The sequence below is a fragment of the Tursiops truncatus genome, chromosome 9 (genome assembly GCF_011762595.2).
Source record: "Tursiops truncatus isolate mTurTru1 chromosome 9, mTurTru1.mat.Y, whole genome shotgun sequence".
NCBI classification, from domain to species: Eukaryota; Metazoa; Chordata; class Mammalia; order Artiodactyla; family Delphinidae; genus Tursiops; species Tursiops truncatus.
Window position 1 is genome coordinate 100,653,536 of NC_047042.1, and position 13,524 is coordinate 100,667,059.

At 42.9% G+C, this 13,524-nt stretch overlaps 1 protein-coding gene across 1 annotated transcript; it reads left to right on the top strand.

Annotated features, from left to right (window-relative positions):
* The first annotated feature begins 613 nt into the window (after positions 1-613).
* LOC117313543 (zinc finger protein 396-like) lies at positions 614-2,303 on the top strand. The gene is made up of 2 exons (XM_033862737.1): positions 614-1,520; positions 2,242-2,303. Exons 1-2 carry the CDS (start codon positions 614-616, stop codon positions 2,301-2,303), a joined length of 969 nt encoding a protein of 322 aa, XP_033718628.1.
* Positions 2,304-13,524: the final 11,221 nt, after the last annotated feature.

Sequence of the window (13,524 nt, forward strand, 5' to 3'; positions counted from 1 at the left end):
GCAGGAGGGTTTTGTACATGTGTTCATATGCGTGTAGCACCCTTCCTTAAACCAGCACCATACACACCTTTTTTTTTGTTTTTAATACATATGACAACATAGTTCTATATTAAGTTCCTTTTTGAGCACTCTAACTGACAGAAAGTTGTACCTAAAATTGAACTGGAATTTCTGCAGATTTCAAATGGTTAAGTCCTTATTTGGGCTTCTAGAACATTACAGAATGAGTTGAACTCTTCTACTCAGTGATGGTTCTGCAAGAACATCAAGACAGCGATCTTCTCTCATTTATCTTCTCCAACCCTCTGTAAGCAGCTCCTTGCCCATTTTGTGTTTGTTCATCCCTGTTTTCCTTAGATCTTAAGCATAAAGATGAGATCATTAGGCAACATTTAAGTTAGCTCCTGATTTCTGCTTTTCTAAATATACACAACACCTTGCCTAACCTGTCGATTCCTTTCCTGGATTAGAAGGAATAAGAATAAAGAATTGCTTCCCCGGCTTCTCCCCCAAAACGTGGGGTCGTCCTTCCTAGGCCAGAGGAGTGTCCATAAGGAGAGTTTCACCTTCTTGAAGATTAAAGCCTAGCAGTTCTGAGCTATTCCCAGTCCAAATGTCTGCAAAATTGAGAGAGACATCAAAACTCCTTCCACAAACTTCAGGGGACCCTGACTGCATTCTGGTAATGAAGGTGGAAGAGGGAGGGCAGGCCTGTAATATGGTCTCCAGCTGCCACTGGAGCAGCTACTACAGCTCAGAGACCTACCGCCAGCAGTTCAGGCAGTTTGACTACCAGGAGTCACCTGGGCCCTGGGAGGCTCTGAGCCAGCTCCGCGAGCTGTGCTGTCAGTGGCTGAGGCCAGAGGTGCACAGCAAGGAGCAGATCCTGGAGCTGCTGGTGCTGGAGCAGTTCCTGGCCATGTTGCCTGAGGAGCTGCAGGCCTGGTTTCAAGAGAACCGACCAGAGAGTGGAGAGGAAGCCGTGGTGATGCTGGAGGAGCTGGAGAAAGAGCATGAGGCGGTGGCTGAACAGGTCTTTCTTGGACAAAATGAGGACATGCTTGCAAAGAAGCTACCAACTTGTGAAATCACTCAGGAGACAACACGTAGCCAGCTTAAGCCCACAAAAAAGCAACTGCAGTGGGCATCGAAGGAGCTTCACACCTTAAGACAAAATGATAGAGACACCGGAACTATAAATGTGAAATCAGCTTCAAGGCGAAAGACTTCTTCAGGCAAAGAACTGCATTACAAAGTTTCTAACACTCTTCAAATGAATGCTTCCCAGAGTTTCACATTTAGAGGAACCTGTGAACAAGATAGAAAGTTTGAAAGAAGACAGGGAAACCGTCCTCGAAAAAAACAACACAAGTGTGATGAATGTGGGAAAGTCTTTAGTCAGAGCTCAGCCCTTAATCTACTTCAGAGGATCCACAGTGGAGAGAAACCTTATACATGTGACGTGTGTGCAAATACTTTCAGCCGAAGTGCAATCCTGATTCAACATCGAAGAATCCACACTGGGGAGAAACCCTTCAAATGTCATGAATGTGGGAAAGCCTTTAGTCAGAGCTCGAATCTTTTCAGACATAGGAAAAAACATGCTGGAGAAAAAGTCCCATCAGTGCTGTGAGGGAGTCAAAGCATTTACTGAGAACTTTTTCAACAGGGGAGCAGATACAAGGCACCAATACTCCTTTAGTATAAATTGGTAGTTTCAGTGGGCACCAATTTCCTTTCAAAGGTTGTAAAAGCCACAGGAGAGAATGTAGAATATTTTCTGTCAGCATTGTTTGCTTTTCTGCTTTTCAGTACAGTGTCAGTTCAGATGATTGAAATTCTAAAGCTTAAATTGGATTTCCATCCCTAGTGCAACTCTTGAAAAGATACTCTCAGACATGTTCTACTGTTTCCATTATTAACACAAATAATGAACTAGTATGTTCCTTTTTAGACAAGTACATTTTCCCTGTTGAGAAGGAGTGTGTGAGTTAGTATATAAGTGGGTATTCTCCATTTCGTTACTTGCACATTGGAGTTATTAGACCAAAGATTAAATCATTTTTTAAAAAAAATTACCTGGGAATTCTCTGGCAGTCCAGTGGTTAGGACTCCACGCTTTCACTGCTGCAGGCCTGGGTTCAATCCCTGATCAGGGAACTAATATCCTCCAAGTCACGTGGCGTGGCCAAAAATAATAATAATAAAATAAAATAAATTTCCTGTTTTATTTTCTGTTACCAGATTCAAAATATGAGAATAGGATTGAGGAGACCCAAAAGAATATGTACCTCAAGACCTAAGCTGAAATGTCCAGGATCATTGTTAGGAAGCAGGTGAGTAAAGGGACTTTACTCATCTCTTACGAAAACCTGAGAACCTACATACTGTTCTGTTTCAATTTTTCAAATTGAGGTATAGTTGATGTATAATATCATCTATACATACTGTTGATGATACTAAGTAATTTCCTGTGTAGGAAAAAAAAATATCTCCTTTACAATTTATATTGGAAATATCTCAGTGAAAGCATTAAGATTTGCTCTACATGTCTTCAGGAAGTGGCCTAAATATGATGAGTGTTCTAATAATGAATAGTTATCTGTGGGTGCTTATATAAAGTTGATGATCACCTTAACATAAAGAAATAAGGAAGATGAAGACAAGACTGATGTTACCAAACAAGACTGATGTTACCTGGTAAGTGCAGCACATAATGGAGAAGTGTACCTACCTGGAAATGGGAACCCTTAACAGCTGGTGACTATCCTTCAGAGTTCTTCATGGCCTCTGTTCTGGCATAAATCAGCTGTGAACATGTTTCAGACATCACAGGACAACCTTTTCAGGGTCTTATGCATTCTTAGTAAATGAGTTTCTAGACGATTTATCATGATGTTAAGACCTTGCATTTTGATACTCTTGTACAAATGAGAAAATCACTAAAGTTCGATTAAAAAAAAAAAGAAGAGAGAAAACCCCAGGAATAGTCATGAAAAAATAAGGAAAAAAAAAAAAGAAGTGATGACACCGGTGAGTTCTAAGAAAATTTGGATTCTGGGCTCTGAGACTAAAATGCTCATCACAATCAGAAGTTGGACTACGATGGGCCATGCCAGAGAAAGCTCTAGTAAGTCTCAGACTTCCCTGGTGGTGCAGTGGTTAAGAATATGCCTGCCAATGCAGGGGACTCGGGTTTGAGCCCTGGTCCAGGAAGATCCCACATGCCGTGGAGCAACTAAGCCCGTGCGCCATAACTACTGAGCCTGCGAGCCACAACTACTGAGCATGCGAGCCACAACTACTGAAGCCCACGCACCTAGAGCCCATGCTCCACAACAAAAGGGGCCACCACAATGAGAAGCCCGCGCACCGCAACAAAGAGTAGCCCCCGCTCACTGAAACTAGAGAAAGCCCATGTGCAGCAATGAAGACCTAATGCAGCCAAAAATCAATAAATTTAAAAATAAATAAATAAAATAAAAATTTAAAAAAAAGCTCTGCTAAGTCTCTTCCTCTTGACCTTGAAAGTGTTTATTTTGACGTCACCAGGTTTCTCACAGGATCAAGATAATTATGATGCATGTGTGGTTCTATTATTTTGTGATAATATTTCTGAATTGAAAATATTTAGTAATCTATGTACAGATGTAAAGAGGGTGATAACTTAGAAAAAAACAAATCTTTGGTTTCATTCGATTAGTATAAATGAGAGTAAAATTTAAAAAAAGGGAGATTGTCAAAATTATGTTGAACAGAGGATATTTTAAAAGGATGAATGTAATAAAATGTATTGGAGGGCTTGTAATCATGAAAAGGTTAATAACAGGAAAACCTAAATGGGATTCATATAATTGTTGTTAGGTCAGGAACAGATCAAGTGAATTAAAATACCAGAAGAGTTAGTTAAATTAGGGAAACTGGAACCTCACAGGAACTTAGGTCTGGTGCCTTTTTTAGAAGTTCTAGGAATTCATGATTTGGGATATAGAACCATAATATCTAAGTTTATGGAATTGAGCCCTATAGTGTCTAGTGACACTCTTAACAGTAATAAAAAGATAATTTTTTCCCACATATTTTCTGACAAAATAAATAATATTAAAAAAAAGAGAGAGTCCATTGAGTTTAACCCACATTTAATTCAATCAGATTCTCTTGTTTAAAAAGTAAATGACTGGTATTCTTTTAAAGTATTCTGACAATATATAACATAATGTCCCCCTTTCCAGGGATTCTTAATAAAACTCTGTATGTATTACAAAAATACATGGATTGTCGTGTCTCCCATGGTGCCACCGTTACCCAATATGGAGGCAATCATGAGAAATGAAAGTCCTTAGAAGGAGAAGGGAAGATAGGCCTCATGGTGAACTTCTTTGTTCCTCATGAACTGTAAACATTTCATTATCTGAAAATCCAGTCATATCTAGTGCTTGGAGTAACTCCTGAGACAAATGTGGGATTACATGCTCTGCTTAATTAGAATATTGATAAATATTAGATTAGTAAGGGGAGAGGAGAATACAAATTTTAATTTTAGAATTTTCTGATAGTGATTATACTTTGTAGCTCTAGTAAATATGAATAAGTATTGAGTTTTGTACATTTTCATTTATTAAAAATGTAGGAGTCTTTTTATTTGGGTCTCATTCTTTTTGTAATTAAAGAGAGGAACAAGCCATCTATTAAAGCAGCAAATGCCTCAAAAAAAAAAAAAAAGAATAAAGAATTAAGTAGTTAAAGAATGACTAACTCTCCTACCCTAGCTCCCCCTAAGTAAATTTGCAGGTGAAGCCTGAGGACGCAGGCGGATTACGTGGGCAAGAGAACAACCAGTTGCAGGCAGGCCACGTGAGCAAGACAGCATGGCAAGGAAGACTAGGAGAAGTCAGCAGTCCTGCACGCAATGGAAAAGTGACGCAGAATCTGACCTCCTGCCTTAACAATTAACTGAGATTTTTTTCCCTTTAAAAATTGTCATGGCTGGGCTTCCCTGGTGGCGCAGTGGTTGAGAGTCCGCCTGCCGATGCAAGGGACACAGGTTCGTGACCCTGTCCGGGAAGATCCCACATGCCGCGGAGCGGCTGGGCCCGTGAGCCATGGCCGCTGAGCCTGCGTGTCCAGAGCCTGTGCTCCGCAATGGGAGAGGTCACAACAGTGAGAGGCCCGCGTACCGCAAAAAAAAAAAAAAAAAAAAAAAAAAAAAATTGTCATGGCTGAGCAGAATCTTTGGAGTTGGTCTCTGGACATAAGTCCGCCTTCTCCCCAGATTGCCGGCTTTTCTGAATAAAGCAACTTTCTTCTCTACTGAAGCTTGCCCCTCAATTTATTGGCTGTTGAGTGGCCAGCGGCAGAACCTGCATTTGGGTACACCTCTCTCTCTCCCATCACCCACCCCTTTATCACATGATTCATTTCTGGCCAAAATATTTTGAGTTTCTCTATTCCTCATGTGGCATTGTAGAACTAAAATAATTGTACATATTTCTTGCCAAAGAAAAACATTCATAGTAGTAAGCTTGGTTGGAATTAAATAAAATGAGTTAATTTCTTTTGTGAAAGGTTTGTTTTTGCCATTATAACTTTATTATGCCATTACATAGCATATATTATGCTGTCATAGCACTAGGTTATAGATGGTTACCTTCTGAAGACTCTATCTCAATTACCTGAGTTTCACTTGCATAAATAAGTCAAATACTCATGTGATTTTTTTGCAGCTGAAAAAGTAAACTTTCAAAATCAAGATAACTTAAAAACAAAGTGTACAGTGTATCTCTTAGAGCAGAAAAAAGTTTAAATACATTTTGTTCTATAGCATGTTTATAGATACTATCAAATTTTCTTATTGAAATGCAAATCAATGGATTCAACTGAAAGACAATTTAAATCCTCAGCTATATAAAATCTCTATGAACTGGAAATCATTTAACTGTAGGAATTAATTTGGCTCTCTTCCTCAGAGTTTTGAAAATGGAGCTTCGACAGGGTCTCTGTTTATGAAAGAATTTGTGCTTGAAAGAGTTTGTGCTTCGACATAAAGATCAAAACACAAGATTGCAGGAAATATTTTAGGACGTTCCCAAATTCTTAAAATGTGTGTGCAAGGAAGAAAAACACTGGGTCTGAGTTAGAAGACTTTGGTTTGTATCCCAGATTTACCTCTTGTTAGTTTTTTATCTATTTGAGCTGCAATTTCCTCACAATACCATTATCTGCATCATAACATTATAACCAGTATTTAGCGAGCATTTACTATATGCCAGCCACCGTACTAAGTGCCTCACACAGAAGATCTAAGTAATCTACACATCAACCGCATGAGGATCATACTCTTATTAACCTGTGTTACAAATGAGCAACAGGCTCAGAGAGGTTAACTAGCTTGCCCAAGGTCACACAGCCCAAAGTGAGGGAGTGGGAATTCACAGGCAAACAGTCTGGGCTTCCCCACCCCCAACTCAGCGGTATTTGGGGGGATAATATTTTTTAAGTGCTTCCTTGCTTGTGTTTCCTTCATTCTATTCTACGCATCTTCCTTTAAGACACTTATGGAATCTTTCTTTGTTAAAAATCTCAACTGGCTCTTGATTTGCACATGTTAAACTCTGCATTTCTAACCTGGCATTCAGCATCTTTCAGATATGCTCCCACTCATCTCTCTAGACTATCTCATAGAGACGTACCCTTGTGCTGTTCCTTGAACCCGAGCTGTGCTTTTTCTACTGTTCCCTTTCCTCTGACCAAAAGGCCTTTCTCAAGGGCCATGATTTTGTGAAGCGAGATTATTCCTGTCTGGAGGGATTTCTTGCCACCATGCCTGGAAATCTTGCGGCAGGGACTGTGTGATTCATATTATTTCCTTAGATACACTATCACGTAGAGTTATTTGTGTACACGAATTATCTCCTTTCACATCCTATTAGATGGTAGAAAACAATGTACAGCTCTTTCTATACCCATCACAGGAACGTGATGAGTGTTTCCAGAAGACAGGGATTGCGGGCTTTTTTGGGAAGTGGGATGGGGAGGGATTTGTGGCCCCAGTGGGGGTGAGTGAACAGCCTTAGACGTATCACTTCTACTTTGTTTTGCCAACAAAGGAAAGCTCTTAAGCCTCAGGCCATAAGGAATCACAAAGCCAGTCCTTGGGCTACATTGCATTCCAAGTTTACCTGGGGGCGTTGGCGGAGTGGGGTGGGAAGGTTGGGGGGAGGTAGAAAACCTGAGCTCTTCTCCAGTTCCAGGACTGTCATTCACTAGAATCTCTTTCAGCCCGTCTTGAAACCAGCATTTGACCCTGTGGTTTTAGGTCGAACGGTTTATGTAATCTAGTTAAAAACGGCACCCGGCAGTCAAAAGTACCCTTGCATTTTTGATTTTTTGCAGTACTCCTCATAAAGCTAATATATTTAAATTGCTGTGAAGTAGACAACTGAGTGTCCCGTCATCTCTTTACAATAAGGGTTCAGAGTCCTTTAGCAACTGGAGCGGAGACAGAAAAAAAAAATTCCTTAAAATGTGGCCTCACACAGACAACACTGCCTCCTAGTGTCTAGCATAGGTACTGCCTCACATCCGCGGACGGGAAGCCACTGTGGATTGGAGACAGAGGTTTTGGAGCAGGTTTGAGTGGGTTTTTACCCGCCAGCAGAAACCTTAAGGACAGTGAAAGTTTCATCACAAAATGGATCCCAAGCAAGGAACTTCTGACTTTTCACAACCAAGATTCAAACCAGGTCTTCCAACTCATATCCCTTCCTGAGCCTGGCAGGTAGGGGTGCGACTGCAGGAGCTGTGGCAGAGGCATGCCCCTTATAAAGGCATTCACTTTTCTCAATGTTTAAAGTGTCATGGGAGCCCAAAAACACTTCAGAGGACCACATCAGACGCTAAGTCATCAGTTTGCACTTAAACGATTCTGCGTGGGAGAAAAGAGATTTTCTTTCTCTTGGAGTTTCTGTTTTATTAAGAGGTTCCCAGAGCCAGTGAACTGAGCTCCAGAGTTTGCAAATACAGGCTACTTGTTTTCCCAGTGCCTGTGCACCGCAGACACACGGCAGGGTTAGGGATACTGTGGTCTTGTAACCAGGATGCATGACTGGTACACACAGGGTTCCACACTTAGGAAGGTCCCACACTTGGGTGCACATGCTGACGCTATCTTGAAATTCTTAATACATTCGGAACCATGGCCCCCACCTTTTCATTTTGCACTGGGACCTGCAAGTTATGTAGCTCATCGTGCATTTGATAGAATTTTCTACTTTCTTTTCTCCCCATTTCTTGCCTCTACTCTATGTTCTTGGCACCATGCTACGCCCCAAGCCTTGCCAGGAGAAAGAGAAGAGTCTCGGTGATGGTAGTCTGGACCCATCTTTTGATTCTCAACCCCAGCCTCTGAGACTAGGAGTCTGTGTCTTCTTTTGAAGTGCACCTGCCACGGTCACCCCACAACACGGACAGTGAAGCTCAAACATCACAGTTTGGACCCATCATCTCTTATTGGACCGTGTCTGGCTACCATGTTTATTCTTGCTCCCCAGCTGTACCTTTAAACCGTCAATAACCATACTGGCAAACCCTAGGTATCAGGTAAAGAAGCACCTGGGGCTGAATGCTCTTAGGCGCAGGCTACTATTCTGACGTAGCTCCTTTTTACAAAAAAAACTTTTTTTTTTTTTGCGGTACGCGGGCCTCTCACTGTTGCGGCCTCTACCGTTGCGGAACACAGGCTCCGGACGCGCAGCCTCAGTGGCCATGGCTCACGGGCCCAGCCGCTCCGCGGCATGTGGGATCTTCCCGGACCGGGGCACGAACCCGTGTCCTCTGCATCGGCAGGCGGACTCTCAACCACTGTGCCACCAGGGAAGCCCGAAAAGACTTTTTAAATTTTATTGATGTATAGTTGATTTACAATGTTGTGTTAATTTCTGCTGTACAGCAAAGTGATTCAGTTATACATATATATACACATTCTTTTCATATTCTTTTCCACTACAGTTTATCACAGGATATTGAATATAGTTCTCTGTGCTATACAGTAGGACCTTGTTGTTTATCCATTCTCTATATAATAGTTTGCACCTGCTAGTTGCAAACTCCCTATCCATCCCTCCCCCATCCCTCCTCCCCCTTGGTAATCACAAGTCTGTTCTCTACTGACGTATCTCCTTTATTTATTTATTTGTTTGTTTGTTTGTTTAGTTTTGGCTATGTTGGGTCTTCTTGCTGCGAGCGGGCTTTCTCTAGTTGTGGTGGGCCGGGCTACTCTTCGTTGTGGTGTGTGGGCTTCTCATTGCAGTGGCTTCTCTTGTTGTGGAGCACGGGCTCTAGGTGCGCGGGCTTCAGTAGTTGCAGTGTGTGGGCTCAGTATTTGTGGCTCGCGGGCTCCAGAGCGCAGGCTCAGTAGTTGTGGTGCATGGGCTTAGTTGCTCTGCAGCATGTGGGATCTTTCTGGACTAGGGCTTGAACCCGTGTCCCCTGCATTGGCAGGTGGATTCTTAACCACTGTGCCACCAGGGAAGCCCTCCCTTTGATCACAAATTTCCTTGTACAACTTGTCATATCCTCCTCCCTGCCCACATCTGGCGGGTTTCTGCTCTCCTGTGTGACTGTCTACTTACCTACCTACCAACATCCTATATTCCTCCTACCTACCAACATCCTATATTCCTCCTACCTACCTGCCTATAAGATCACACACCGAACACCACCTACGTACCAGGCACCACTAATAGCTTATACACACATACCCTTCAGTCTTCAAGGGCAGTAGTTTATTTCTTCATTTTCCACTTGAGAAAACTGAAGCTTACAGAGAGGTTAGGTAACCTGATGGAGTTGGAAACATCTCAGATTCTTCTGAACCCAAAGTCCACACTTCTTCCTCTACACCAGCGGTTTTCAAAGTGTGGTCCCCAGAGCAGCACCTGGAAATTGGTTAGAAATGGAAATTCTAGGCCTCACCACCTCAAACCTATTGAATCTGAAACTCTGTGGGTGGGCCCAGAGTTTGAACAAACTGTGTCTGAACAAACCCTCGGGGTGACTCTGAGGGACACTCAAGTTTGAGGACCACCATGTTGTATCCCATCCCTGTCGGCCTTCTCTACATCCTGGAATTGGCAACCAAGATTCTGGACCCTCAGATGGTCCCTAAACTGAATCCTGCCCTCTTCACTCCAGATGCATTAGAATACGAACATCGCTGCAAAGGGCACATTGCATCCTGGCTCTGGGTCCCTGCCTTTCTGCCTTCTCTCTCCCTGTGCCTTTTCAAGTAGCATATCCCAAACCCAAATCATCTTTTCCTCTCCTCACACATGGCCCTCCCTCACGTCTTCATTCTGGTTAATTATTTCACTTCTTTACCATATACTCAAGCGGAAATCTGAAGTTCTCTTTACCTTTTGTTGCCTTTGCTACCCCATCTATATCATCTTATACCATCTTTCATCCTGCTCTTCTAGCTGTAACACCAGTTTTCTCAGCTTCTTATTACTTCTAGCCTTTTAACTCTAGAATGTCTGTAAGAGTCATTCTAAAGAGCAGTTCCTGAGCCCACCCATCAGATATAAAAAAAATCTCAGTCCTGGGGCTTCCCTGGTGGCGCAGTGGTTGAGAGTCCGCCTGGCGATGCAGGGGACGCGGGCTCGTGCCCCGGTCCGGGAAGATCCCACGTGCCGCGGAGCGGCTGGGCCCGTGAGCCATGACCGCTGAGCCTGCGCGTCCGGAGCCTGTGCTCGGCAATGGGAGAGGCCACAGCAGTGAGAGGCCTGCGTACCGCAAAAAAAAAAAAAAGAAAAGAAAAAAAATCTCAGTCCTTTGGCGCCTCCCCATCCCACGGCTCTTTACGTACGAGTCTTTTATGGTACTTCCTTGAGCTGTAATAATTTGTGTGCTTGTCTGGAGCAATGGCACGGTAAGAAAATGAGACTGGTTTCCAGAAACCATTCAATATAATCAGCTTTAGTTTTTCGTTTTTTTTTTTTTCTTAATGTAGTCAATCAGCTGGCTGATTAGACATCTGCCATTGGAAGAGAATTTGATGGGCATCACCGACATTTTTGCAGACCAATAACGAACATCCCCAATGACCCGGAACAAACTCCCAGTAACCCAGAAACCACTTTTCAGTGACCGCATTAAGAAAAGCTCTACAGTTGAAAGCAGAAAGCTTTTTAAATGACCATAGAATCACCTTTGGAAAAGTTGCCTTAGGGCCAATATCAGAGGTGGACAGATTCTCAGCATTAGGGCCCTAATGACACAATTACCACCACCCTCCTCATTTAGTCTGCTTCATTAAGCCCTTGGTTTCCATTAACTAAATCCAGTCCTTTTGTTGCTGGTTGAGGTAATAAATAGTGAATGGCACCTTTCTCCAGCCACCCATTTGATTAGCTTAAAATGACCTCATACTAGTTTTACATACTAGCAGGACTCACACTGATGTCATTAGATCCTGCTAAGTGACTGTTGATTCCCCATGGCAATCAGCACCTTCCCAAAAGCTTCAGCAGAGAAGATTATTAAAAGCCTTTTGCTCTAACTTTTTTTTTTCGGACGTTGTACAATAAGCTTTAGCCTTGAGGTAACTGTCTCTGTTGACATATTAAGTCTTTAATTTTTAGTGTCTTGCATGCAAACAACTTGTTGAGAATGAGCCACCCTTACATTTCCAGTTGTGAGTGAAAGCCATTTTCTAAGACTAAATGGAATAAAAAATCTAAATCCAAGAATCAGTTTTCTCTGGTTAGAGAATATTAGTCAGTGTTTCAGTTCATGAATTATTAACAATAACACCTGACATACGTATCACTCATCTCATCAAAACACTCTCAAGTGTATTATCTCATTTGACCTCCCAATAATCCCTTCAGGCAGATGGGTACGCATTGTTACCTCCCCTGCTGACAGCAAGGATGAGTGAGTTGATCAGGGTCAATTAAGTAGCAGAAGGTCAAGTAAGCAGCAGAAGGAGAACTCCAGTCTTATGTCTACTTACGGAAGAGCTTGATACTAAGAAGTCTTTCTAATTATCAGTAAGCAATAACTTAAAAAAAATTTTTAAAGCGGACTGGTGATCCTAGGACATAGAGGAAATAGGAGATAAGAATAGGAAGAATAAGGTGAAAGGGGAAGGAGAGAAAATAAGGAGAAAATTTTCTATTAATGGACATCAAATCTCAAGCAGTTTTAAATTTACAGCCTCTTCTTTTTACAGAAGACTCCGGATTTAAATATTACCGTAGAGAAGAGCTAGAATTTAAATGGTGGAGATATTTTTTTTAAAGTTAAGAATTGTGAAATCAGAGATGACATGAAAGCATGCATATGAGAAAAGAATATCTCTGTTGAACAGCCAGAGTCAAGCTGGCCTTAATGGAAAAAGATTCCTCTGCTAAATGAGGTCCCACCCATGGTCTTTACATTACTCCTAGCTGCTCCCATCTCTTCCCTACTGGTATGAACCTGCTGTCGGGTGGAGAGGATAGCCTTCCACCTACACTTCAACTGTGCTTATTTCCCTCTGACATAATCCAGCCCATTCTGGCCCGTGACCCAGTTGAACAGATGGATCATGTGTTTGACTCTCATGTGAAGACTCTTTGTAAGGCTGATTTGGAAATTTAAACAAAGTCGACGATTCGGTACTGATGTGTTGATGGTGAAATATTTTAAAATAATTTGTGGGACTTCCCTGGTGGTGCAGTGGTTAAGAATCCGCCTGCCAATGCAGGGAACATGGGTTCGATTCCCACTCTGGGAAGATCCCACATGCCGCGGAGCAACTAAGCCCGTGCGCCACAACTACTGAGCCTGCTCTCTAGAGCCCGTGAGCCACAACTACTTAGGCCCGCGTGCCTAGAGCCCGTGCTCCGCAGCAAGAGAAGCCACTGCAATAAGTCTGCGCACCGCGACGAAGAGTAGCCCCTGTTCGCCACCAACTAGAGAAAGCCTGTGCACAGCAATGAAGACCCAACGCAACCAATAAATAAATTAATTAAAAAAATAAACCCAATCTGCTAACAAGTGCAGACTGCCAATTTAAAAATAAAATAGGGGAGGAGCTTCAAGATGGCGGAAGAGTAAAACGCGGAGATCACCTTCCTCCCCACAAATACGTCAGAAATACATCTACACGTGGAACAACTCCTACAGAACACCTACTGAACGCTGGCAGAAGACCTCAGACCTCCCAAAAGGCAAGACACTCCCCATGTCCCTGGGTAGGGCAAAAGAAAAAAGGAAAAACAGAGACAAAAGATAGGGACGGGACCTGCACCTCTGGGAGGGAGCTGTGAAGGAGGAAAGATTTCCACACACTAGGAGCTCCTTCGCGGACGGAGACTGCGGGTGGCGGAGGGGGGGAGGTTAGGGACCGCGGAGGAGAGCGCAGCCACAGGGGTGCGGAGGGCAGAGCAGAGAGATTCCCACACAGACGATCGGTGCCGACCGGCGCTCACCAGCCCGAAAGGCTTGTCTGCTCACACGCCGGGGCAGGCAGGGCTGGGA